The sequence below is a fragment of the Acinonyx jubatus genome, chromosome C1 (genome assembly GCF_027475565.1).
Source record: "Acinonyx jubatus isolate Ajub_Pintada_27869175 chromosome C1, VMU_Ajub_asm_v1.0, whole genome shotgun sequence".
In the NCBI taxonomy this organism is placed as follows: Eukaryota; Metazoa; Chordata; class Mammalia; order Carnivora; family Felidae; genus Acinonyx; species Acinonyx jubatus.
This window is the reverse complement of record NC_069381.1, coordinates 27,648,963-27,676,865: the sequence shown is the minus strand read 5'-3', so window position 1 is coordinate 27,676,865 and position 27,903 is coordinate 27,648,963. Positions and strand designations below refer to the sequence as shown.

Here is a 27,903-nt window from a genome sequence, read left to right as displayed (position 1 = left end):
GCAGGCAGAAAAAGAAACGAAGAGATAAGTGTGGGAAAGATTTTGGAGGTAAAAGCAGAAGTGGTGACTGATAATAGGACCCAAGGAGACCAGAATTGTTAGCCAAGGCTCAGATTTCAAGTCTGAGTGGCTGGAGGGAAAGAGGATTCGTAGGCTTTAGAAGTATTGAAATTTACAGAAATGGTTGCTCATCAAAGTAAAAACGTACAGCGGAAAACAAGAAGGTGATGCTGGAGCTCATGACGCGAGTGAAGCGTGGGGTCGCTGCGCTCCAAGCAGACAACTGCTCGACAGTGTGAAAGGAGGGAGCTTCAGAGAAACCCCAGCACGCTTGCTCGCGGGGCGGCCAGACGTGAACAGGCCTGGTTTGCTTCACGGAGCACGAAACCCAGGTGGGACTTCACTCCAAGTCTCTTTTAGGACGGAAACGCAAGTTAAGGCCTTCTGGCCCTTCACCCATCCAAAAGATTACTGAGGGCTTTCGGGGCCTTTTGCACGATCTCAGGGATTCCTCTCTGCAACCTTGTGTGGCGGGTGACCCCTCCACGTATAGGGAAGGCCAGCCTCGCAGAGCTCGGAAAGGGCGGGGCCGGGATTCCACCCCAGGTCCGGCTGCCCACCCCGAAGTTCTGCTCGGGCTTTCCGCGTTCTCCGGCAGGGGGCAGCCCAGCCACCCCAGCTGGAGACGAAAGCGGCGCTCGAACCGCGAGGCCCAATCCACCACGGAGGCGGCAGCCGGCGGCCCAATAAGCGTCCGCCTCGGGCGCCTCCCAACAAGCGGCCCGCTGATTGGCTTCCTCGGCCACCCGCCGCGTTACCCTGGCAACCAAGCGAGGGGACGCGGCGGCTGTGAGTCTAGGCCTCCCGCCACCCAACCCCGGGGCTCGTCGCCTGCCCCGCTGGTATCTGGCACCATGTCGGTGCGGACGCTACCGCTGCTCTTCTTGAACTTGGGCGGGGAGATGCTTTACATCCTGGACCAGCGGCTGCGGGCCCAGAACATCCCGGGAGACAAGGCCCGCAAAGGTGAGAGGCGCCCGGCCCGCGCAGCCAGCCCCACGCCCCGCAGCCCGGCCCCCTCCCCGCCGCCCCGGCGCTCGCAGCCGGACCCCGTCCCCCCAGCCAGGCCCCCCTGCAGACTGACCAACACCGCTGCACCCCGCGCTCCTATAGCCAGCTCCATAACGCCACAGCCCCGTCTGGTCAGAGCCCCTCAGGAGTCAAATTCTCCAAAAAAAAAAAAAAAAAAAAAAAAAAAATTCGCAGCAGAAGGATTAAATACCCGCGCTAAGGTATATTATTAGGGGACCTGACACCCTCACCTCCAATTTCCAAGCCCCCTCCCTCAAATTGGAGAGATGATCTCCCAATCTCTCTTGACAAATGATCCCTCCCAAATGTAGGAGTCCCAGCCGCCCACCACCTGGCGACAAACTCCTTGCCAGTCCAAGAATCCTCTACTCCAACGAGGTGTGGATTCTCCTGTCCTCTGTGTAGTAGCCTCCTTCATGAACTGGAGGCAAGTCTTGCTCATTTCAGAAGCTATTTCTAGAAAGATGGGGTTCTGGAATAACAGATAAATAAGAAAACACAAGTGACTTTTAAGTTATTCTCTTTACAATTACTGGAAGAGAAGGCAGTTCTGGAGATAATTATATGAGAGTTTCTAAAATGCAAACGCTGTCACCCATATACACCACGTCTAATTTCCGGAGAAATGACCACCCAGAACTCTCTGCCACCCTTATCCTCTCCCTCTTTTCCTTCCTCTCAACCAACATCCGCTTTCACCAAGTTTCCTGGGATTAAGTATGAAAGAAATCTGTATTTCAAGGTAGAGAAAGAAGAGTTGACATAAAGGTAACTGACATGACCCAAGATTAAAAATTTATTCTCTCCAACAGTCTGTATGCTCAACTGATGCTAAACGTGCATATTCGGACGTTAAGCATACATATTCAGATATTCCCTGTTGTGCCTGTGCGATTGAGTCCAAGTCTATGCACAAAGAGATAAAAAGAGTTCCCCGCAGCATACCCCCTCCATTCATTCTGCACACTGCCGCCTGTGAGCTTTCTAAAATGCAAATCTGTCCATACTCCCCGCTACTTAAAACCCTTTGTCAGCTTTCCACTGCTGTTTGGATGGAGACCAAGTCTTTGGCAGGATGATTCAGGGCCTTCGCTGACATGATCTCTCTCCACCTCTGCAGTCCTACCTTCCACCACTGCCTGCCTCCTAGTGTGTATCTTAATCATAGGTCTACATTTAAAGCATGTGCATTCAGATTTCCATGCTAGTAATCCCCATTGTACCCCAAACCTGCCATTTCTGTGCTAATAGTTCCCCTTCCATCCTGCATTTTCAGCTTAAGAATCATCTCCTTCGGGAAGATGGGGAAAGGGTCTGAGAATCCTCCCATAGCACTCCATGCATGCCTCTCCCTACCTTGTCACTGGCCATGTTATACTGAAACAGTCTTTGGGTGTCTCCCCCACACGTGAGGGTTTTATTCAGCTTTGTACTCTAGCACCTAGCGTAATGCCTAGGCCAGAATAAATTGGTGTTGAGTCAGTGTTTGTTGAACTGATGGTCTAAATTGGCTGTTTGATATGATGTTGCCATTTCTTCCTCAAGAGGGTTCTGTCTTCCTTGGCCCATATGTTCTGTGATTTCACTGCGCCTGATGGCACTAGTGAGCTGACAGGTAGTCCTTGCCCTGGCTGCCTGCATCTCAGAAGACAGTGTAAATTAGCAATTAAGAGCACACTCACTGCAGTCATACAACTGGGTTCCAACTGTAGCTCTGCCATTTAACCAGCTGTGTGATTTTGGAGTGTAACCTCCATAAGACCGTTTCTTTTTCCATAAAATGGGAATCATACATACTTACAGCAAAGTTGTAAGAATTGAATGAGATCTTGTATTCAGCATATTTTGCACAATGAGTAGCAGGTGCTGGCTTTCAAGACGGGGGGGGGGGGGTCAGGACAAGACCCTCTGAATGCGAAGGGACCGGTTTCCTTTGTCTTCAGGAGCTATAGTCCTTCTGGGTTTGCTGAGCGCAGCTCTAGGGAGTTTCGGCCATGGTTAGCAATTCACATCCACTCGCTGGTTCCTTCCTTCCACAGTTTGGGTGAGTGTCAGACATCCTGTGAGATGCTGGGTGGAGCCTGATCCAGCCGTTCTGTGTATTCACAGAATTCAGGGCTTTGGATCAGTCTCATCCAGCAACTGATTCTAAAACGGGGCAGGCAGGGGGGGTGGGGGGTGGGGCTGGGGAGCTGACATATCTTCCTAACAACAACAATAAACATTTACTAAGCACTTACCGTGTACCAAGGACCTCTCTGAAGACCTTAATCCCCACAGCTATACTATCCTTTAGTTAATACTATCCCCTTTTTACAGTTGGGGAAGCTAATTTGCCCAGGGTTACATAGCCAGTAGGAGGAAGAGTAAAGGATTTGAACCCAGGTCATCAGGCTCCAGAGCTCACACTCTCAATGAATATGTCCTCAACTGCTGCACTATACTTCCATACGTGGGGGGACTGTATCAGAATCTTTGGGAGGGGGGATGGGAGGTGGGGAAGAGAGGGAGAGCTTTGAAAAACGTATCCAACATACCCCACTGATTTTATGAAAGGAATGACAGAGGGTAGCTGGCTCATGGGGACTTGTAGAAGACAGTGACAAAACAGGGTAGAGGGCTCAGGATTCACAAAGCTGAGAAACACCCTTCTGTCCCCCCATTGAGAGTTGGCGTAGCTGCAGGAGCCACTGTGGCCATTACTGGCGCTCAGAGGCCTATAAAACACCAGACACGGTAAACAAGTCCTCGTTGATGCCGTGAATGGAAATCATATTTCTTCTAGGTGTTTTCATTATCTTACACAACTAATTGGTCTCCTGGAGGCCCTCCCGCTCCCACAAGGCCAGCGCACATATTGCAGTTTTTTGCCACAATGCAGCCTCTAGTTTAGCATTCAACAGAAAGGAAGTGCCGTCTCTGTGGGGCAACTTCTGAGTGTTGCCTATGAATGTCCCACGTTTTAAGCAATAGCAAGAATAATAAAAGCTGCCTTTGCCTCCTGTCTCTCAAAAATACTCCTAAATAAGACCCTATTACATTTTGTTTACATTCCTCATTTTACAGAAGGGGAAACTGAGACATAGAGCCAGTAAGTGATTTTTCCAGGACAAGCAGATCACAGCGTAGTACTTACTGAGCAACCAAAGGGTGGTGAGATTCTGTTTTTATTTTTCTAGTTCCAATTTAGCAGGCAGCTCTGGATAATCTTGAGCCTTCCTCCCATTCAAAATACTAAAGTGAAATTGTCGCAACCAAGTCATCAGGAAAAATAACAGAAAGTCAGGACATGGTTTTTACCTTCCTGAGGTCCTCAGGAGGACAGGGACGTGGGGCGCACAGCACTAGAGCGACCTCTGCTGGAGCTGAGTGTCATTGCCTGCAGGAGTGCCCGTACCCAGGACCCGATTTTGCCAGCAGCAGGGAGCCACTGTCTCTTAGAGTAAATGGGCCCCTTGCAGCACCACCCCTCTGCCCACGAACGCATCAGGCAAGACCGCCTGTAAAATAAATGCCACTAAAAGACAGAGGATGTGGACATTATGCCAAAGAAACCAGTATCTGCTCCAAGAAGGCCAGGTTCTTGGTGCTGCTTCCCCAGTATTTTCTCTCCAAAAGCCTGTGACTTGTGGGGAAAAAGATGGTGAATTTTCCCAGAGGCGTCTAACCTTGCAGTGGGAACCTTTTGCCACCAGTTAGGGCATGGCACTGGCTGTGCTTTCAAACTGATTTCTTAGGTGCTGTTGGTGCTGTATGTTGAAGGCACATGGATGCTCGATTATAACTTCAGAAATCACCTCTGAAACAACCTATTTTGCAAATGTTTCCAAAAGAGACCATTAATTACAAAATGTGTTTAAAATGTGGATGCAATAAATAAATAAATAAATAAATAAATAAATAAATAAGAATGTGGATGCACGTAGAACCCTGCTTAGAGGGCGTGGTATTGGAGTTCAACATTGAAATCTGCCCCCAGAAAATTAAGGAAAGAAAAAAAGCCACATTTCATCCTTTATGGGTAGTGTCCAAAGTTGTGTGGTACAGAAAGCGAAGCCAGAAGAGAAGCCAGCTAAGTGTTTGATGCGTGTTATCTGCTTCATCCCTACAGCAACCCTATGATGTAGGTGCCGTTCCGATCCCCATTTTACAGATGAAGAAACTGAGGTTCAATAAATTGCTTGAAGTTACATAGCCAGCAAATGGTAGAGCCGGATCTCAACCTATAAAGGGTCTTGATTCTCACGGATTTCTCCAGCCAAGTACCTTTCTCCTCATTTGGTTTCCTCTTGGCATGTCCCCACCTGCTTTTGTCCTCAGGGGCTTTCTTTACAGTGGTCCCCTCATTATTGCCCTCTTTTTACATGGGAGTCGTGCATCTATATGTAAAAAGTAAATCAGAAACAAATGGACATTTTTTCCTTTTGGTTCACCTTTCAAGTTTTCTATCTGGAGTAGTTCCATCTGTACTCTGGAAAGGGAAATCTTAATCAAAAAAAATCAGGTTGTAGAAAAAGAAAATCCTCTCTCTACCTACTCTGGGGAGTCTTCCTCATGAAAGTTAGTGTTTGTAAAAGCCTTTGAATGGTGTGTATTCTCACAGCATCAGAGAAAATGACTCCTCAGACCTTTCAAGATCAACCCCAAGGTAGCTAGTTTCTCCTGGGTTTCCTCTCCCACGAAGCCCCCGTCTAAAAGACATAGCCTCTCCAGGGCTCTTTTGGAACTTGTTATTTTCCTGTCATCCTTTCCAAAGTCTCAAATGGAAGGCAGGGTATCCGCATTAGACGTCACTGCCCACGTGCAAACTAAAGTTTCATAGGCCACAACGTCGGAATTGGTGTTTTTAAAGCCTCCTTGAAAAAAATGTTCTTGCTTCATGAACTGGTGTTTTCTTTTTATATGCTTCATGTAGATGAATGGACAGAGGTGGACAGAAAACGAGGTATGCTATCTCTGGGCTGCATGCGTTCAGTCTGCATCCACAGGCTCACTCAGTCCTGTATCGTTGGGCTTCCTGTGGGACCACTCTAAATACTCCTAAGGGAAAACACAGGCGTGAGTTTCTCTTTAGCCAAGACGTTGGTTGTATGGTGGAATCTCTTACTTAAATAAATGCAGCACGTAAGATGAAAACCAAGCAAACTTTGGCCAAAGGACCATATGGCGCCCTAGGTATTTGTCTCTTCTCATCAGTGCCAAGTTTGACAGGGACCACCAAGACAGCAGCTACACATCTGGGGAGACTGTCCTGTCCTATCCAGTAGTCCTTAAAACCATTATGTGACAGTATCGTGCAGCCAAAGAATTGCGCTTTGACACCGGTGTTCCTCCCCGAGCCATTCTCCTTAGCACACAGAGATCTCTACTGAGCAACGGAGAAAAATGGGAGCCTGTGGCTGCACAGCCGCCAGGACTGTGGGCTGCAGCATGCATGCACCAGGACCTGATCGTGCCAAATCTTCAGTTTCCCCTTCACCTACAACCAGCAGCAAACCTGAAAATTTGGCCAGTTCCCCAGAATAAAACCTTAGCCTTCCCCACCTTTAAATGTCACAAGTACCTTCCATCACTTGACATTTGGGTGTGGTTTATGCACGCCATCAGCCATCGTCCTCAAGATTTTAAATGCTCTCACCATACCAAGTATGCCAAGGAGATGACATACGTAATATGTAAGAGCACAGACGGTAAAATCAAACACCCATCCTAATTTCACTTCCGCCACCAGCTATGTGACCTTGGACTTTAACCTGTCTAAGATTCAGTGGTCCTCCTTGATAGAATAAGGAGAGTAATTCAGTGTTGTCTCGGGGTTTAAATGAGATAATGCACGGAAAGTTCTAAGCCCAGTGCCTGGAACATAGTAAGGTTTCAAAAATGGTAACCACCTGGAAGTAGTAGCTTCTCCCTTTTAGGCTCGGTTCCAAATTGCATATTCCCCATAACAATTAAATGTAGAGCAGAGGTAGTTGGTAAAAACCCAGTTGCCTTCAGGGGTGCATGGGTGGCTCAGTCGGTTAAGCATCTGACTTTGGCTCAGGTCATGATCTCACTGTTCGTGGGTTCAAGCCCCGTGTCAGGCTCTGTGCTGACGGCTCAGAGCCTGGAGCCTGCTTCAGATCCTGCGTCCCTCTCTTTCTGCTCCTCCCCTGCTTGTACTCTGTCTCTCAAAAATAGACAAACATTTAAAAAACCCAGTTGCTTTCATCAAGAGAATTATTTCATCTAGGCCAGGATCCAAGAAAAACACACCTAAAGTCCTCAACACACTTTTATTGCATTTTACCACTTCTCTTGAGCGATTTTTGGCCCACCTCTTGACACATGGTGGAATTTCAGGTGAGACATGAATTATGAAGGCTGTGAGTATACATAATTGAATCACTGGAATTTATTTTAACTTAGGCATTTTTAAAAATTTTTTTAATGTTTATTTATTTTTGAGACAGAGAGAGACAGAGCATGAACAGGGGAGGGTCAGAGAGAGGGAGACACAGAATCTGAAACAGGCTCCAGGCTCTGAGCTATCAGCACAGAGCCTGACGCGGGGCTCGAACTCACGGACTGCGAGATCATGACCTGAGCCGAGGTCGGCCGCTTAACCGACTGAGCCACCCAGGCACCCCAACTTAGGCATTTTTAAATAACAAGCAGAACCTGACCTCATAGTCAGAACCCAGGACAAGCAGCCTGATATGTTAAGAACTCAGCTACTAACCCTCTCTGATGCACCTGTTAAAAATTACTTCCTTCCCTGCCCTTAGTCCCTGCAGGCTGTCGCCTAGCTCCTAGCACATTCCTGCCTCGTGAAATTAGGCAGATCTCATGTGAGTGCAGAAAGCTAACACCAAGACAGACCGACAGGCCTGCTTAAAATCATTTCTCGGGTTTAACTTCAATACAGCGTGGACTGCTTCTCTAGGGAAAGACAGCCTTCCGTTCCTCGTGCCCTGGCGTTTATCTCGAGTCCGGTACAGATTTAGGCCCGCCTCAACCAAGTGCCGGGTAAAGCGCATTGTGAGCTGTAAGCCTGTTAATTTGTGCCCCCATACTCTTTCCAAAGACTTAAATTTGAGAGGCGAGAGCCCTGGGTGCCAGAGCCCAATCATAAAACGGTCATTTCTTCTTTGGGGGCATTTGTGTTCACCGCTCTGCCCACAGGGACAGGGTGCGCTGTGCTCCTAATGACAGGTAAACTTTCTGGTTGTTCTGGTACAAGGAGCCATGGTGATACGTGGCCTATTCACTTCCCAGAGGGAAAGGTTTCACTTTGCTTTTTACTTTGCCAGAGTGACTAACACTCACCCTGCAATTTTCTTTCTTTTAGAACTGATGTATTTGGGTCTAAGCTGCTAGGGACTCAAAGACTCTAGAGAAACGACCCAGCACCCAGGTAAATGGCAGCTTTTGTAAACACTGACGTAACCAGAGCTGATGTGATTCTTCAACTGGAATTCATCCTCTTTGGCACTCCTCCTTGCCCTACATAAATCTGGAAAATTCTTCAAATTCTTTCTTTTGAGGGCTTATATGTGGCTTTGCATTTGTACCTATTCCCTTGCAAATTCTGCACTTGATCTAGGCTACAGTAAGAACAGGGTTAGGAAACCCAGTTCCTTGCCGGCCCTTGCTTGTTTTGGCCAAAGACAAAAGACCATTCATGAAGCAAACCCAGAAGAGTTCATATGTCCCCAAACTGTCCACACTGGGGAAATGTTAGTGCACATTAGGGGCATGCTGCAATGGGTTCAAATTGTCAGAGGTGACGCCTACCCTATATTGGTAATGGAGTTCTTCCTCACAAAGAAGGTAGAGCCTAGAGTGAAGTCCTAAGGTCAAGTGTGAGTTCAACACTTCTGCAAGGAGCCACAGTCATTTAGTTCTTTTCTGTTAAAAAAGGTGGGGAGGGGGCTTCCGCTCTTTCTCCGTAGCCCTTCCATGTAAGATTTAAAAACAGCCTGGGGGTGCCTGGGTGGCTCAGTCGGTTAAGCCTCTGACTTTGGCTCAGGTCATGATCTCATGATTCCTAAGTCCAAGGCCCGCATCAGGCTCCCTGCTGTCAGCACAGAGCCTGCTTCAAATCCTCTGTCTCCCTCTCTCTCTCTGCTCCTCTCCCCTGCTCACACATTCTCTCTAAAAATAAATAAATAAACATTAAAAAAAAAAGATTTAGACACAACTAGCCCCCAGCTCCCCTTTCCCCCCAAAATGTTCTTCGAGATGCTTTTTTTTTAAAGATTTTATTTTTTTTAAGGAATCTCTACACCCAATGTGGGCTCAAACTCACAACCCCAAGATCAAGAGTCGCACACTCCACCAACTGAGCCAGCCAGGCGCCCAGATGCTTTTTAGTGCTGGCCTGAGCGCTCAGGGTACTTCTATCCATGACTTAAAGGTATGACGTGAACACACTACCTTGCCTTCAGTCTCTAAAATTCATGGTCACAACCAATCACCTGGTGCCACCTTTGTGTGGCAAGAGAAGGGGGCATTTGTATCCTTCGGTGATAATCACTCATGTTTAGTAATTGATTTTGTATCATTATTCTAAATAATCAGTTTTCTTGCAAGTTTGAATTGCTATGAATGTATATTCTCAGCATTCATATACTCTCACCCTGAGGTCAGCATATATCTGGCTTAATTAAGAATAATCTGTGTTCATACATACCTGGTCCTATTTCTTGTACCAGATGGGTTTCCTAGCCCTCAACTAATGTTATTTGAGCAGCACAAAATAGTTAATTGAATGAGTGAATGAACGACTAGAATTATAGACACTTTGGTTTGCACATGCCTTAGGACTTTTATTCTCACCAGATGGAAACTTTCCATTTGAACAATACTGAGACATGTCACCACAGTGTAATATCAATATTATAGATCAAATGTAGAAATCAAGGCATTCTAAAATGGTGCATGAAGTACATGTCTTGTAGAAACACTAGAAATCTCTAACCAGTGGGTAGACTTGTCTATTTTCATAAAGTATTTTTTCTTTAAACAGAGTCAATTACCATTATTGGTCCCATTTTTATGAAATTTAATTTTAAGTAAAAAGTTACAGATTAGCTAAACAAACAAAAAGAGCAATACTGCCTCTCATTTCAAGGAAGAGATCAAAAATGTTCGTAGGAATCTTTTTTAAAGAAAGAAGAAACATTTCCCCCATCAAGTGAGATAATACCTGTATAAAAGTGGCTTATAGCCCCTAAAGCATGACACATTTATACATTGTCACATTTATGTTTGCTCTGAGACAGGCTCATAAGGCACTCTGGGCCCTGCTTTCTATTGGGACACCTGTGTGGTTTATCCCAAGGGAGCACATCTCGCCAGCACATCAGCATCCCCAGCTCTGCTTAGACCGGCCCCTGCATCCGATTCATACACAGAGACTATTTCCCGAATACAGCTTCCTCCAGTACCTCACTCAGCTGTATTCTCTCTTGTCTCTACAGTTCTGCACGACATCATCTCAACCATGTTCAATCGAAAGTTTATGGAGGAATTGTTCAAACCCCAAGACCTCTACTCCAAGAAGGCCCTGAGGACCGTCTACGACCGCCTGGCTCATGCCTCCATTATGAGACTGAACCAGGCCAGCATGGATAAGGTGAGAGCAGACAGCTGCCTCTGTCCCCTTGGTTGCACCTCTTGTACCCTTTGTGGATGAGCACAGACTGGATCAAACGAGATGATGTATGCAATGGTGCCTTGCCAAAAAGAAAAAAAAAAAGCCACTCACAAGTATCAGGTGTTGGTATTGAGTTTTGGAGTTAGAAAAGACCTCAAGTCATCCATCCCAACCCCTCTGATGTTCGTGTCCTTCCACCTGCCCAGAGAGGGCTGGCATCCATGCCCATATTTGGGAACACTAGGAACACACCTAGGAACCTCAACCCAACACAGGTGCCCCACCCTAAACACTAATTCTGCTTCATTCTTAACAAATCTAAGCTTTGTGATGAGGAAACCAGACATTTTTAAAAGCAAATTCGAGACTGCTCAGTCTTTACTTAGAACGTGAACATATCTATTCCTTTGGGGAACAAATTGTTGGGGCACTCTGATTTTTAAAACGATAATTTCAAATAAATAAATGGCAGAGAACAGACAAATCTCCTATTCAGAAGAATCTCCTGTTCAGAGCATGCTCTGCCATCAAGAAAGGAGAGTATAACCCCGCACTCCCTGTGTGGGGGCTGCACTCAGTGACTTCCTTCCAAAGAGGCCAGTACAGAAGGGGAGAGGGACAGCTAACTTTCAGTGGAGAAATGACAAACATTACCTCCACCGGGACGATCAAGGTCCACGTCAACAGTGATAAGTCATGTTGGTAGTATGTGCCCCGATGGGATGTGATGAGGATGGCACTCGACCCCTGTGGTCTTCCCCCCCCGAACACTCACAACCCCGGTCTAATCGTGAGAAGAACGTCAGATGACATTTGGAGGTCATGTTACAAAGTACCTAACCAGTACTCAAAGCTCGCAAGGCCACCGAAACCAAGCAAAGTTAGAGAAACTGTCACAGCCAAGAGAGGCCTAAGGGACCTGATGACTAAATGTAACATGGGGTCCTGGAACAGAAACAGGACGTTAGGGGAAACTAATGAAATCTGAATGAAATATGGGCTTCAGTTATTTTTAATAATAGCAATAACAATAATAATTTTTAAATAATTTATTTTTTAGTGTCTCTGTTATGTGAAGGTTTTAAAATCCTGAGGACTGACAGTGAGTGCTGAGTGTGCAAAATCAGTGCTCACTTAATGCTGGAAGCTGGGAACCTTGGGGAGACAGACTGGCTTTAACTGTGCCCTTACCCCCTCTCACTTACTTCTGGAAAGTTACTTGATCTCCCTGGGCCTCCAGTTTCTCATCTATAAAATGGGGATAATAATAGCTTGTTTGTATCAGTTCACGGAGGATTCAATGAGAAAACATAGCACACCTAGACTTGGCACGTAATAGATGTTCAATCAGTGTTAATCACCTTCTCCGCTCTGCTCACTCTTCTGCCTTTAAGAAGGTCTACGTTTTCGTAAAGAAAGCACACAGAATTTGGAATCAAAAAACCTAGATTCTTGGGGTACCTGGGGGGCTCAGTGAGTTAAGCATCCAACCCTTGATTTCGGCTTGGGTCACGATCTCATGACTCGTGGGATCAAGCCCTGCGTCAGGCTCTGCGCTGACAGCAAGGAGCCTGCTTGGGATTCTCCCTCTCTCTCCCTCTCTCTCTGCCCCTCACCCACTCACATGTATGCACACTCCCTCAAGAGTAAATAAATAAAAAAAATTTTTTAACCCGGATTCGAGTATCTAGCTCTACCAGTTACAAGCTATGAGACTCAATTTACTGAATAATCTGAATTTTCATTTCTTCATCTTATACCTGTTTTTATCCTTGATTCCTTTCATGGTGTCCTATCCACAGCAGGTGCTTCATGTCTGGCAATGACGGCAGAGAGTCTCAAATCTATATCTTTAGTATTTTATGTTCACACACACACACACACCCACCCACACCAGGGTGCTCCTCTTGCCTTAGGATCTGACCATCCTGAGTTCAAATCTCACCCTGCCACTTACTACCAGCTGTGTAAAATTAGGCAAGTCTCTTCGTTTTTAAACTTGGGCTAACCTCTACATCATAGAGTCCGTGTGAAGATTAAATAGGACCAAACTAGGTGATGTATGTGATCGTGCTCAGCACCACACTAGATCGTCATAGCTTATAATCTCCACCCTGCCTCGAACGTGCCGGTAGCTATCTCTCCCAGACTGCTTCCTTCTGCCCCGCATCCCCCAGACTGCCCTGCCACTGTCAGCATTGGCCTTCTCCTGAGCACTAGATGGAAAACGCATTTCAGACAGCCCTTATCTTCGTCTCCAAACCTAGTCAGGCAGTCGCCACATGTGACGCTTTTCCTTTGAAGAGTCACGTATGCTTCCTTTCCCTGCCTTTTCCATGCCCACCATCTTTATACCAGGCCTTACATCTGGATTACTCCAGCAAAGTTTCTTTCATTCTTTTTTTTTTTAAGTTTTTATTTTTTTAATTTGAGAGAGAGAGAAGCTGTGAGCAGCGGAGAGGCAGAGAGAGAGGGAGAATCATAAGCAGGCTCCGCACCATCAGCACGGAGCCAGATGCCGGGCTTGAACCCATGAACCACAAGTTCATGACCTGAGCCGGAAGCCCGACGCCAGATGTAACAGACCGAGCCCAGTTTCTTTCATTCTTGTAGTCACTAGATGTTATTACACGCCTATCAGGAGCCAGGTCCTAGCCAATCTCCCCAACTCCAGTCTCCCTTCCACTCCATCTCATTTTATCATTGCCAGACTCACTGATCTGGCTTAACCACTACCTCTATCCTGACAGCTCGGAAAAATTTAGTAGCTCTCTAATCCCCACCATGTCTAGTCTAAATTATTTTGCCTGCCTTGGAGCGCTTGGGTGACTCAGTTAAGTGTCCGACTTCAGCTCAGGTCATGATCTCATGGTCCGTAAGTCCGAGCCCCGCTTCAGGTTCTGTGCTAACAGCTCAGTGCCTGGAGCCTGCTTGGGATTCTGTGTCTCTGTCTCTCTTTCTGCCCTTCCCCCTCTTGTGCTCTCTCTGTTTCTCAAAAATAAACATTAAAAAAAATTAAAAATAAATAAGTAAATAAGTTTGCCTGTCTTTCTAAAACCTTTAATATTCTAATCTTGCCATACTTATCCAACTTTGTTTCCCACCGACCCCAACATGAATTCCCCTCTCCAATCAGGCTGTCCTCCTCCTTCTCCCAGGAAAATAGCATACTCCTTGCTGCCTTCAGGCAGCATGCTGTTGCCCTCAGCTAGAATGCCTGTCCCCTCCCTCAGTCGGTGTGAACCTATGACTGCAGCCTTCTGCTCCCGCAAAACCTATCCTGACCACTTTGGTCCTCACCAGTGTCTCGCCTCTTCCTACTCATGGGCGGTCAGACCACATGGGGGGCTTGTTGATATCTCATTACGTACCATTCAGCGTTTAAAACTGCTCCTACATGGTTGAGGGACCTTACATTTGCCACATGTGCACATACCATCTCCCTGCCTCCTCTCAGCAGTTCCGCAATGACAGGAAATTAGGGAATAATTTTTACACATGTGAAAGCTCAGGCTCAGAGAGGTGGAGGGACTTGGCCAGGGCCATCCAGCACATCAGCCACAGTGGTGGAGGGCTGGCTTTTGGTTTTCGCTCTCTGAGGCCAGCACCAGTCCAGGGCCCCGTGGCTGCCGATACTGTCCCAAACGTGTTCCATTAGCAGCACATGTGAGCTGACCAGAAATCCTGGTTTTCTCAGGAATGCCCCTCCACTGGTCTGGCTTAATGCTCCTCCTGCTGCTCTGGCTTACTTACTAATATTATCCCCTTTGACTCTCAAAAGTATCTTGGTTTGAGTGATCACTGACGTGGTCACCTGAGCTGTATGATATGCCGAGAACTGGTTTTCAGTAAATGCTTGACTGAATGATTGTGTGGAGGTGCTGATGTCTACTTCTCTGATCCCCTTTATTTTGCTCAGCTCTATGACCTGATGACTATGGCTTTCAAACACCAAGTGTTGCTGTGCCCCCGCCCCAAGGATGTGTTGCTCGTCACTTTCAATCATTTAGATGCCATCAAGGGATTCATCCAAGACTCCCCAGCCATCCTGCATCAAGTGGAGGAGATTTTCCGGCAGCTGACTGAAGTAAGAGGTCACCGCCAGTTCATCATCCCCCAGCCCTGTTCTTGTTCTCATTCCCCCTGATAAGAACAGTTGGATTCTGGGGCTCCTGGGTGACTCAGTCAGTTAAGTGTCCAACTCTTGATTTCGGCTCACATCATGATCTCACTGTTATGAGTTCGAGCCTCACGTCTTTGGGGCTCTGTGCTGACAGTGCAGAGCCTGCTTGAGATTCTCTCTCTCCCCCTCTCTCTGCCCCTCCCTCCTCTCTCTTTCTGTCTCTCTCTCTTTCTCTCAAAATATAAATAAACATCTTAAAAAAAAAAGAACAGCTAGATTCTATGACAGACAGAATAGGCAAAGCCTGCCACTCTCCCCAAAATTCTAAAAATCTACAAGTATCTAAAAATAGATTAAAAGGTCATATAATAGGCCTTCCCATCTTATGCGCTCTCACCATTGCCTTCAACGCTGGGAAAGCAATGACACAGAGCACGAGCACGGCCATTTTCTCCTGACCCCTCTGAGAAGGAGTTCACGGTGGATGTTCTGCTAAATCTGAACGGAAGAAGGGAGAAGTGAAGGGTACCATAATGGGGTCTCTCCCCCTGGGGAGGGAGCCGGGCTGGCTCTCCTGCCGCCCCTCCTCCCCCAGCAGCCGAGTTCCCTGAGTCCGCTGTTGGCCTCTCTGGCTCCAGCCCCTGAGTGCCCGCCTAGCCCTGCCTGTCTGCCCTTCCCACCTCACTTCTGGAGGTGAAGTGCTTCTTTCTGCTTTGCCTCTGGCAGACATACGGGGGCCTCTCTGCGGGGGAGTTCCAGCTGATCCGGCAGACCCTCCTCACCTTCTTCCAGGACCTGCACATCCGGGTGAGTGAGTGGGTGGCCCCAGGAGCACCCTGCCACTGCTGTCCTAGGGAAACAGGGTGCCAAGGGGCCAGGCAGAAGACACCTGAGGTGGCCCAGGTAGTGGTGTCCTCAGCGCTTGGCTCCATGATGATAAAATTGCCGATAACAAATCTCAGCAGTTTTCAAATGGACCAAGGAAGACAGTGATATCGCCATTCTTGCCCAGTTACCTTATGTATCTCTTTAAAATATGGTCTGTTCCCTTCTCCAGAGGAAATGTGTTCTCTGTGGACCAGGGAAGACAAATAGATTTCAACGCAGAGGCCAATTTCATTTTTAACCCTCATGAATAATTTTATTTGGCATAGATGGGAGTAATAATAACACCAACATAAATTAAGATCTCTCATAGTCATCGATTAAAATTTTTAAAAATATATGAAAGTACAAATAAGATTAAGTTTTGTGTTGCTTTAAAATATTGAAAACCCTGCATCATATTCTTCTCAGGACGGTGCCTGTGTGGACATTGTTTTATGGATTGTAGTGATATAAGCAGCCATATTGATTTCTCAATTCTGACGAGATAAAATCCATTATAATGAAAAGACACTCCTAATAATAAGTTTATAACAAAATCATTAAAATATATTAAACCACAAAATATATTAAGCTTTAATTGCCAAGTAGGCAGGCAGTGAAACATCTGAATGTCCATGAAGAAAAATAGGAATCTCATATCCTGACGATATTCCGCTCTGCTCTGTTACACTTGGCTGGTTTTCCGAGGCTGGTCTTTAAAGGTGTTTCTGCTCGGCCGCAATGTCTGATTGCCTACACAGATTTTCTCTGTTTTCAAAACAGTCTTGATAGTCTTTAGATTTGTTAGTGGGAATCCACTTGAAATCCTGAGCAGTTCTTTACAACCATTCCAATCCCCAACCCCCTCAGCCCTCCAGAACCCTTGCAGAGTTGCCTCCTCAAAGGCAGTGTCCTCAGATCACCTACCCTCAACCAGACTCTTATTCCCATTCCCATTTCCTTCCCTCGTGGACCTTCCCCGTGTTCTTCCCATTGTTTCAGATGTTGGGACACATCATTCCATCTTTGCCTTTTCATAGAATGTTCCCTATACCTCCCCTCGATTATCCACCGCCCTTGGAATCAGTTCATTCTGTAAAACTAGTCAGTCCAACACATGTTTATTGAGTGCCTACTCTATACTCACTCAGTGTCTGAGATACTAGGGTGAGAGATACATGGGTGAACAAGACAAAGGCCCTGCCTTGGGGAGGTTCTACACTAGTAGGAAGAGACGGGGAGGACAAGTAAGTCATGTTCTGGTTCTGATAACTTTTAGGAAGATGACAAGATAAGGTAAAGTTATAGAGAGCAACTGGGGTGGAATGTCCCTTTAAATTTTTTTTTTCCAACGTTTATTTATTTTTGGGACAGAGAGAGACAGAGCATGAACAGGGGAGGGGCAGAGAGAGAGGGAGACACAGAATCGGAAACAGGCTCCAGGCTCCGAGCCATCAGCCCAGAGCCTGACGCGGGGCTCGAACTCACGGACCGCGAGATCGTGACCTGGCTGAAGTCAGACGCTTAACCGACTGCACCACCCAGGCGCCCCTGGAATGTCCCTTTAGACCAGCAGCGTCTCATAGCACTTTCTGTTGCAATAGAGATGTTCTATATCTGTGCTGTCTACCATGATAGCCACTAGCCACATATGGTTATGGAACACTTAAAATACGGCTAGTGTGACAGAGAAACTGAATTTTCAAGTTAATTTTAATAGCCACACTTGACTAGTAGCTACTGTACTGGACAGCACATCCTTAGATGATAGAGTTAAAGACATGTCAAGGGCAGCCTTTCTGAGGACAGACACATGAGTTGACATCTCAGGGAAGTGCATCTAAATTGAAGGGACAGCAAGTTCAAAGGTCCTGAGATGGAAAAAGCATGATGTGTTCCTTGGACAGAGACAAAGCCAGTGTGAGTGAAGCCTATGTAGGCAGGAGTGATAGTTAACAAGCTGTGTGGTGTGGGCACTGACTCATCAGAACAGATGCCAGTTATAACTAAACTGGTACCTACCAGTTGACTTAGCTTTGTACCCAAGTGAGGAGTTTATGTTAAGAGTAAAGAAAACATTTCAGGCATCCTAAGGTGAACAATAACGTGATCTGATTTGTGTTCTGGAAGATGAACTGTATGGGACAAGGGTGGAAATAGGACTGTAGCTAGGACACTACTGTAGAAATCTGGGTAAAAAATGAAAGTTCTTGGGGCCCCTGGGTGGCTCAGTCAGTTAAGCGTCCAACTTCGGCTCAGGTCGTGATCTCATGGTTCGTGGGCTCTAGCCCCGCATCAGGCTCTCCGCTGACAGCACAGAGCCTGCTTCGGATCCTCTGTCTCCCTCTCTTTCTGCCCCTTGTGCGCTCTCTCTCTCTCTCTCTCTCTCAAAAAAACCAAACCATTTAGAGGCACCTGGATGGCTCAGTCGGTTAAGAATACAACTCTTGGGGCGCCTGGGTGGCTCAGTCGGTTAAGCGTCCGACTTCAGCTCAGGTCATGATCTCACAGTCCGTGAGTTCAAGCCCCACGTCGGGCTCTGTGCTGACAGCTCAGAGCCTGGAGCCTGCTTCACATCCTGTGTCTCCCTCTCTCTCTGCCCCTTCCCTGCTCATGCTCTGTCTCTGTCTCAAAAATAAATAAACATTAAAAAAAATTAAAAAAAAAAAAAAAGAATACAACTCTTGATTTTGGCTCAGGTCATGATCTCACTGTTCGTGAGTGACAGCACAGAGCATGCATGGGATTCTCTCTCTCTCTCTCTCTCTGCCCTTTGCTCACTCATGCCCTCTACCAAAAAAAATAAAATAATAATTATTTTAGGGGCACCTGAGTGGCTCAGTTGGTTGGGCGTCCAACTTCAGCTCAGGTCATGGTCTCACAGTTTGCGAGTTCAAGCCCCACGTCGGGCTCTGTGCTGACAGCTCAGAGCCTGGAGCCTGCTTCAGATTCTGTGTCTCCCCCATCTCTCTGCCCCTCCCATGCTCATGCTCTGTCTCTCTCTGTCTCTCAATAATAAATAAACATTAAAAAAATTTTTAAATAATAATAATTATTATTATTATTTTATAAATAAAAATTAAATACATAAACATTTTTTTTAAAGACAATGAAAGTTCTTGGGGCACCTGGCTGGCTCAGTCGGTGGAGTATGTGACTCTATCTCATGGTTGTAAGTTCAAGCTCCACATTGGGTGTAGAGATTACTTAAAAATAAAATCTTTAAAAAAAAAAAAAAAAGGGGGCACCTGGGTGACTCAGTCGGTTAGGTGTCCGACTTCGGCTCAGGTCATGATCTCATGGTTCATGAGTTCGAGCCCCACATCGGGCTCTGTGCTGACAGCTCAGAGACTGGAGCCTGCTTCGAAATCTGTGACTCCCCCTCTCTCTCTGTCCCCTCCCCAGCTCATGCTCTGTCTCTGTCTCTGAAAAAATAAATAAATGTTAAAAAATTTTTTTTTAAAGAAAGAGAATGACAGTTCTTGCTGCCAGTGGAGATAGTGAGAAGTCTTCACATTTGGGGTATCCCTTCTGGGCAAGAGCAGTTAAGACTTACTGAGAAATTGGACATGGGGAGGGAGAGAAAGAAGAATGAAGAATGACTACGTTTTTGACCTGAGCAGCAGGTGTGCCATTAACTGAGAGGGGGAAAGCCTGAGGGAAGTATATTTGAGTAGAAAAATTAATTAATTTTATCTAAGTTTGATTTGCCTATTAGGCATCTGAGTAGCAAAGTCAAATAAGCAATTGAATATATAAGTCATAGAGACGGCATTCAAAGTCTTCTGGTCTCTTGGTGGAGGCTGGTCATCCTCCCTTGTCCACAGGTAGGGTGTAAAAAGCATGGTCAGCATTCCACCACCTTTCCCCTTGCTTTCAGATCATTATTCTCCTGCCCTCACCAGCTTGGCCCTCCCCTAGTGAGGACAGACCGATAAGCCCAACACCACACAAAGCCCTGCACTCATCACTCACTGAAACTGACTGCCCAGTCACTCACCCATGTTCCCGGAGCATTGACATCCCTGGCTGGCTCTCCTCCTGGCCAGCAGAGTCCAGCCACCGTCCTGGGGAATGTGACTGCTCAGGGACACGCCTCATCCGGCACTCCAGACCCACAGCCCTGTGACTTTCATTTCCTCTTTCCATAGGAAACATGCTACCTGCCCCCAGGAACTCATTAGAGAAGGGGGAAATGCACTAAGTGCCTTACAGATGTTTGGTTTTAAAATAGAAGAGCGTAAAGAGGGAGGACACGGGGGTGGGGGCAGTCAGTTCTACCTCAGAGAATCAGAAAAGTTGGGGTATCTGGTTGGCTCAGTCGGTGGAGCATGTGACTCTTGATCTTGGGGTCGTGAGTTCAAGCCCCACATTGGACGTAGAGATTACTTATAAAAAAGTAATCTTACTTATTACTTTTAAAAAAAGAAAGAAAGAAAAGTCTTCATAGAGGATCTGGTATCTTTTTTAAAAAATGGATTTTCACCAGGCCCATGGGAAAATAGGAGCGGGGTTAAGTGGACATCCGAAGTAGAGAACACCATCTCAGTAAAGGCATGAGGCACATACCTGTTTGGTGTATTTCGTGGTGCAGAGGCAGCAGAAGGCTTCAAGCGTTTGGATATGGCAAGAACATAGGATTCAAGGAGGAACATGGCTGCAGAGAAGAACACGGGCCAACTGGACATTATCTGGCAGGCAGCAGAGAGTCACTAAAGCAGGAAAAGGACACAGCCTGATAGAAGTTTAGAAGTGTCTCTTCACGGGTGCCTGGCCGGCTCAGTTGGTTAAGTGTCTGACTCTTGATTTCAGCTCAGGTCATGATCTCATGGTTCATGGGTTCAAGCCCCGCATCGGGCTCTGCACTGACAGCGTGGAGCCTGCTTGGGAGTCTCTGCCTCTCTCTCTCTCTCTCTCTCTCTCTCTCTCTCTCTCTCTCTCTCTCTCAAAAATGAATAAACTTTAAAAAAAAAAAGAAGGGTCTTCACTGCAGAATGGAGGATGGCTCACAACCAGGTGAGGGGGGGCAGGGAGGCCAGTTAGGAGGCACCTGCAACGGCCAGGCCAGAGATGACGAAGGTCTGCACTGGGGACCAGGGTGGAGAGGAGGGGCCAGACACAAGGAGTAATTACTGGGTCTGCAGGGCTTGGTGACTGAATGCACACGGGAAGGTGGCGAGGAGAGGAACTCAGACGGCTGAGGTGGTGCCCTGGTGGCGTCAGTCGCTACAACTGGGAACACAAGAGGAGAATCAGGTTTGGGAAGACAAACGATGACCCTGTTCTGAGCAGGGTGTATTGAAGGTACATCCCACGGAACCCATAGGTAGACACGTCTAATAGGCAATGGGATAGATGCACCAAGTGGCCAGGGTAGGAGACCAAGTGGCAGCTTGAGATCTGGGCGCCATCAGCACAGAGGTGAACACTGGGAGTAGAGGAGGTCACTTGGGGGGAAAAAGGGTGAAAGAAGAGGAGAAGGACAGGAGAGCCACACTTAACAGCTGAGGGCCAGCAGAGGGACTGGGCAAGCAGACAGACCCAACAGTCCCATCCAGCCAAGGGCAGGTTGTCGGGTCAGACGCAACCACACACTGGACTGAAGTGTATACATTTCAGACCTGCTATGACACAGTCAACCTTATTAGAATTAGGCTCACAGAGGGTCTAGCACATGCATATATTCCCACTTCTCTCTCCAAATTTTCTTTCTCCATGCTTGTATTCTCATCTCTTGGTCACAGAATCTTAAGGTTAAAAATTCCTTAAAGGTCTTCCAGCCAAACCCACAAACCAGGAGATCGTGACCTGAGCCAAAATCAAGAGTCAGATGCTTCACTAACTGAGCCACGCAGGTGCCCCTCCCATCTCTGCTTCTAAAGTGTCTTCACACCCACCTTCTTCCGGGCCCAGCTCCAAACCCACACTCACCCCTGCCCACTCCCATGCCTGTGGTCATTCTCCTCAGTGGGCTACTGTGCATATACCATCCAGCATATCCTGCTGTGTTTTGTCCCCTGTTGCCATTTTACGCCCAGGTCCTGGGTCCGGTTGGACTGTAATCCTAAGAGTATTAGCTACCACGTATCGAGCACTTACTGTGTGTCAGACGGAGCGATAAGTGCTTTTTCATTATCTGATTTAGCAGGTAACACTTACCCGTTGAATACATGCTATTATCACCCCCAGTTTGCCAAACAGAAAACTGATACGCGGAAAGGTTGTAGAACTTGCCCAAAACTCAGAGCCAAGGAGTGGCCCAGCTGGGGTGTGAGCCTAGACGGTCTAACATCAGCGTGCCAAACTGCCATCTTACACAGTCTTACCCCTTTGCATTTTCACTGCTTTGCACACAACAGATGCTTATTTTTGATGATATTACGAATAAAATCTAGTCGAGTTTTAGAGTTTGAAGGGATCCTCGAATTTATCTCGTTTTACAGATGAGGAAGCCAGGGTCCAATAGAACTGATTAACTACTGCAACTTTGATGGAGTTTCATCTGATCCAGACCTTGACACAAAGTATGCAAACCAGGGGGCGTCTGGCTGGTTCAGTTGGTAGAGCATGTGACTCTTGATCTCAGGGTTGTGAACTTGAGCCCAACGTTGAATGTAGAGATTACTTTAAAAAAAAAAAAAAAAAAGCCAACCAGGAAGTAGAAATCAGCGTATTATGGTGTTTGCAGTCACATAAAAGACCTTCAGACTCTAAGGCCAACCGGATCCAGATCCACCTGCTTGGGCCCCTTTCCACCGGTCTAGCACATGGCCAAAAGCTCAGGCTCCAGAGTCAGAAACACAAGGGTTGAATCTTTAGCTCTGCCCCTTCTGAGCTGGCTGGCCTTGAGAAAGTGTCTCAACCTCTGAGCTGCCAGTTCCTCGTCCTTATTGTTCTCTTTGGGCAAGTCCCCTCACTCTGGGAACCTCAGCTTCCTCATCTTTAAAACGAGGGTAATACAGCTCACCTGGAAGACCTGCTGTGCGGCTCAAAAGAAAGTCTGTTTGGAAAAACACTGTAACTCTGTAGGGCTAGTTACGCTGAGTCTTTCTCGTTGTTAGAAGCTCACTAGGTAACACCCCCAAGCCATTACACACTTTCCATCCTCAGAATGCTTATGTCTAGGAAAATATACCAAGAAAAATGACAAGAAGTGTATTTTTTCCCAGGTATCCTTATTTCTAAAGGACAAAGTTCAGAATTCCAACGGTCGCTTCGTGTTGCCGGTGTCCGGGCCCGTTCCCTGGGGAACTGAAGTTCCTGGACTCATCAGGTGAATTCTCAACAGTAATTGTCAGACCAACGTTTGGGGTGCCAGGAAACCCACATGCAGGCCACCACATAGAAAGTGCCGGGTTCCTACCCACCCCAGCCTTCCATCAGTGAAGCACAGCAGTTAGAAGATCAGGTTCTCATCCCAGCTAGGCCACTTAGCAGACACTTGAGGCCAACCACCCAGTTCTTCAAGATTCACTTCCTCATCTATGAAATGGTTGCTGTGAGAATGAATAAGATAATAATGCTCTGAAGTGCTTACACAGCACCTGGCACCTCACATGTCCTTGGTAAATATTGTTATTATTACCTCAACCAGCATCTTTATCTTGAAGGAGTGCATGAATCTCCTTTTTGTCCTGTAGTACAAAGAATAAAGAAGCCTCCAGGACTACCCGAGCTTGGAGAACATCCCATCATGTCATACTTTGTATTGTAGAATGTTCGACAGCAAAGGCAAAGAAGTGAAGAAGGTAGAATTCAAGCATGGTGGAAACTATGTCACTGCACCAAAAGAAGGTTCTTTTGAACTTTATGGAGACCGAGTCCTGAAACTGGGAACCAATATGTAAGCACATTCTCCCTCCCCGAATGAATTCAAGTCTGAGGGAGGTCACTTCATTTTTAAAAACCTTCTTGACTTCCCCTATGAAAACCCCTGCTGACAAGTGAAATAATTTCCCCTCAGATACAGTGAATGCAGAGCCCTGACATTTTCCAAGGGCCCCCAAGATGCCCAAACATCAGGTAACTCAACAGGTTGAAAAATAAATAATTTTAAATAGCCACGGAAGAGCACTAGCCAAAACCCTTGTTGCCATGGAGATCCAGTATGGCGTGGCCTTCACGTACTGTTCACGTTTTTTTCAGTAATCTACATTACTTTGCGAGAAGAGCCATTTCCACCTATCTTCACAGGTATTTTTCTTTGGGAAGCCATGAAATCTGCGTGGTTGCTACCCACTTAGTTATATTCTGTAATCCTGGCACATTTCTGGATGCTTTTTAATGTCTCAGGATAAAAGTTAACGTGCTATATTTCTGAGTCGGAAACAAGTCAGTGTAAAAGGGCTGGAAAGTGTTTTCACAGTTTTCTGTTGACACCAGGTACAGTATGAACCGGCCGGTGGAAACCCATATGTCTGGGGCATCAAAAAACTTAGCTCCACGGACCCAGGTGAGCTTCCGCCCTCCTTATTCCTCTTCAGAGCTTATGTCTAGACACAAAAACCGGGATGGGGAGAAGGGTGGAAACTCTAGACTTCAAAGCCAGCCAGTGTTCCCCTCATTGTTTACACTCTTCTCAGTTCAGCCTTGCAAGTACAAAGGTTTTTAATTGTAGTTTCTCATGAAGACTTCCAGTGATCTGACTAATTAGGTAATTTCAGGCTTGGCTCAACCACCATAATTAAGCTGGAACCACACACCAGGACACGTGAAACGGCATTGTACCCGTGCCACTAGGTCTGTGGTTGCTGAGTCTAGCGCTCGTGTGTTCTGATCATTAAACCGTCCCTTTGCAGTGCTACCCGACATAATGATGTGGTAGCTCCGTTCAAAATGGGGTTTTAGATTCTCTGAATGCCATCTTTATAAATTTTCACAGCATTAGCTACTAGCGAGCTATAGGACAAATCATGAAATAGTTATGTGCAAACATTGATTGAACGACTTCTGTGGGCTGGGAACCCAGGGACACAAAGCTGGCTTAGAAGGAGAAATGGGCCCACAGACCAAGGTGTCAGTATAAGCAAAGACACCAAGGGACAAGAGAGCCTAGTGGTATTTGGGGGGAGCGGGGAGGCAGCGTCTCTGCCACGTGGCTGGGTCATAACGCAATTGAGGCAGGTGGCCGGAGAGCCGCCCGTACCAGGACACTGGGGCCTGATCCCAAAGAGGCTTAAACAACTTGGACCTTGTCATTTAGGCAAGAGGCAGAGGGGTTTATCTCAAGCGAGAGAGAAGTCTACTTGAGATAATGGGCTGGTGGCAGAGCGACAAAAGAAAGGCAGAGTAGCGGAAGAGGCAGAGCAGGGTGCGGCTGGGTTAGAGGAGCCGGGGTTGGAAGGAGGGGTGAGGGTTGAGCGGGGCCAGACAGCAAGAGGAGGGAAGGGATCCCGGCTGTGTTCACCACAGTCACCACCTGAGGGCAGTGTGGTAGCTCCGATGGAAGCAGTGCCCTTCGACCTGGAGCTTTTGCTGAGGCTACTTGTAAACTCAAGGGAACTAGACTGACGAAAGAGGAGGTAATGTTTTTCCTCTGCAAGGAGGAAGGTCGTCTGAGGAGAACGGGGATCCCTGGGGGCCCTCCGCTCATCTTGAAAGTGTGAGAATCTCTGGTTTGCTTCCTTGCTAAGGGTCCTTCTTCTTCTCATGTGGATTATTTCTGTTTTGGTTAAGCCTCTTTTCTATGCTTTGTTTGGACACATTTCTTCCCCGGATAATGTAAAGAGTCATTGTTTTGCCTTGTTCTGCAATACCACCCTGGGTCTCCGGGGTCTCAGTAGGAAATGTGATCACCTTCATGTAGCTAAAAATCATGAAATTGTTTCTGCAGGAAAACATTGCTCCAAACCCTCTTGCTAAAGAAGAGCTGAATTTCTTGGCCAGGCTGATGGGAGGGATGGAGATTAAGAAACCCAGTGGCCCTGAGCCAGGATTCCGGTTGAATCTCTTCACCACTGATGAAGAGGAGGAGTACGTTTTAAACCTGTTTCTTACAAGGCATATATAAAAATCCTAAGTGTGATAAGAACCAAAAAAAAATGACCATTGTAACCAGTAACACTTAAAATATAGGTGTAAAGGTCACAGAGGAAAAAACAGCAAATTCAATAACCTAGTTAAAGAAGAATCCACCAGGGACGCTTGGGTGGCTCAGTTAGTTAAGCGTCTGACTCTTGATCTAGGCTCAGGTCATGATCTCACGGTTCGTGAGATGGAGATCTCAGCTCAGGTCATGGTCTCATGGTTTATGAGATCGAGCGTGACGTGGAGCTCTGCGCTGACAGCACAGAGAAAGTATTCTGTCTCTCCCTCTCTCTCTGCCTCTCCTCTGCGAAAACGCACACGCACTCGCTCTCTCTCTCTCTCTCTCTCTCTCTCTCAAAATAAGTAAATAAACTTTCAAAAAAAGAAGAAGAATCCACCAGTATTAAATAGCATGCATCTTCTGGATTCATTCAAGAAATAGTTCTAATGTCTTACACAACAAAGCATAGCTGAACAAGTATCGGAAGTCAAGAAAATCATAGAAAGAAAAATCTGTTAAGAAACCAGAGGGAAGTCAGAGCATGAGTCTTTGGGATATGGCAGCCTCCTCCAAAACCAGTAGGGAGAGTGATCCACCCAGATTTATACAAAGCTTCATAGTTTGTAGAGCACGCGTGCATCATTATCTCATGTGATCCTCCTTGCACCCAAGTATTTGGGATGGGAGTTGCCCTCTGTTCCTGTTGAACTAACTTCTTCCGTGCACTTCTGTGTGAGAGTCACTCTGGTGAGTGCTGGGGACGCAAAGATAGAGCGTAAGACCTAGAGCCTGTCCTCAGTAGCCCGCAGGGTAGGAGGAGAATGCACACAGACGCAAGTTAGTTCAGTGCCGAGTCATAAATGTTCTAATGGAGGACGTAGTGATTGACTTTGCACCAGCAGATGAAGGGAGTTGGCATCTGGGCTTGGTCTTGGAGTTTGCCAAGCAGAGGAAGGGGAAAAACATTCTGGCCAAGTTCAGTACATGCAAAGGCACAGAGACATACAGGGACTTGACTTTCTGGAGCATAGGGTACACTGCTTGGGGATAGGACGGCCAGAAAGCTGGAGGGAAACAGCAGAAGGTGAGGCAGAAAAAATAGGCTTCTAAATTATCAAGCGCCTGTGTGCCACGCTGTCGGGGAGAAAACCCTAACCTTTGACCCATTTCTCTACTATCTCATGCAGACAAGCAGCCCTAACCAGGCCAGAAGAGTTGTCCTACGAAGTTATCAACATACAAGCTACTCAGGTGTGTGCGGGCGATTGCACAAGCCAAACGTTAGTCCCCTCCTCACCTCCTAATAACCTTGAACTTCACTGGCCCTCCCTTCCCTTGAACCTCACTGGCCCTCCCTTCTCTCTAATCAGCACGTATCTAGAGCCCCTAGCCTGGCAATCAGGTGAGGAACTGACCTGCATCACGGTGGCGGGATGAAAATTAAACACCAGGTGCACAGAGAGGCAGTCGTGCTGACACGTCCCTTTCACTGCCTTCCCCTCGTGTTTCTCCAACAGGACCAGCAAAGGAATGAAGAGCTGGCTCGCATCATGGGGGAGCTGGAGGTCACGGACCAGCCGAGGCAGAGTGCCAGCAAGGGGGATGATCTACTTGCCATGATGGATGGGCTGTAGGTGTACTGGCCCGGGACCCTCGGCCCCCTGTGGGGCGGGCTCCCCGATAAGGACCCCAGAGACGCCTTGGGGAGCAACATGATGTCGCTGGTTTTCTCCGGAGTGAGCAGGTACCTCCCGTTCCTGTTTGTGTTGTAACTGAACTACACAAATCTCCCTCAAGGAGCAGTGTCCAGAAGGCACACACATACCCACGTTCTCACCAAAATATATTCTGCATTTTAAATCGGACCTTCTCCATTTTCTTCTGGTTTTATGGCAACCATCTAAAGCCATAGGGCCATAGGTTCAAGCCCCAGAGCCAGGAAGGGGGCGCGCCTGTTGCGGCTCTCCATTGCGGCTTTCCTGTGGATGCCTATGGCTCATGGGCACCTGTGAATTGTCACAAAACTTCAGGGCGTCCTGGGATGTACTCTGCCTTGTAAGCGACTTTGAAATGGGTGGGGAAGGCAGTTGGGGCCCAGCTGAGACAGCCCTCCTCTGCCTGGCACCCTGGGAACCGTAACCTCAGAGGCAGAGT

At 47.1% G+C, this 27,903-nt stretch overlaps 1 protein-coding gene across 5 annotated transcripts; it reads left to right on the top strand.

Moving 5' to 3' along the window:
- Nucleotides 1-802: 802 nt before the first annotated feature.
- OSCP1 (organic solute carrier partner 1) lies at nt 803-27,609 on the top strand. 5 transcript variants are annotated; one of them, XM_027059635.2, is made up of 11 exons: nt 803-1,026; nt 6,008-6,037; nt 10,557-10,711; nt 14,652-14,819; nt 15,549-15,662; nt 22,892-22,995; nt 23,437-23,565; nt 24,105-24,174; nt 25,555-25,694; nt 26,937-27,000; nt 27,267-27,609. In XM_027059635.2, exons 1-11 carry the CDS (start codon nt 915-917, stop codon nt 27,381-27,383), a joined length of 1,203 nt encoding a protein of 400 aa, XP_026915436.1. In that variant the 5' UTR covers nt 803-914; the 3' UTR covers nt 27,384-27,609. The 5 variants fall into 5 exon arrangements, with proteins under 5 accessions (XP_026915436.1, XP_026915439.1, XP_026915440.1 ...); XM_027059638.2 differs by having other exon boundaries at nt 804-1,026; nt 15,582-15,662; XM_027059640.2 differs by lacking the exon at nt 6,008-6,037 and adding an exon at nt 9,350-9,490 and having other exon boundaries at nt 890-1,026.
- Nucleotides 27,610-27,903: the final 294 nt, after the last annotated feature.

Bases quoted from the DNA above. Each gene is read 5' to 3' on its own strand.
- OSCP1 (XM_027059635.2), top strand. From the start codon at position 915: ATGTCGGTGCGGACGCTACCGCTGCTCTTCTTGAACTTGGGCGGGGAG. The intron at 22,996-23,436 runs GTGAATTCTCAA...TTTGTATTGTAG, and splicing joins GAAGTTCCTGGACTCATCAG to AATGTTCGACAGCAAAGGCA. The intron at 25,695-26,936 runs GTACGTTTTAAA...TATCTCATGCAG, and splicing joins ACCACTGATGAAGAGGAGGA to ACAAGCAGCCCTAACCAGGC.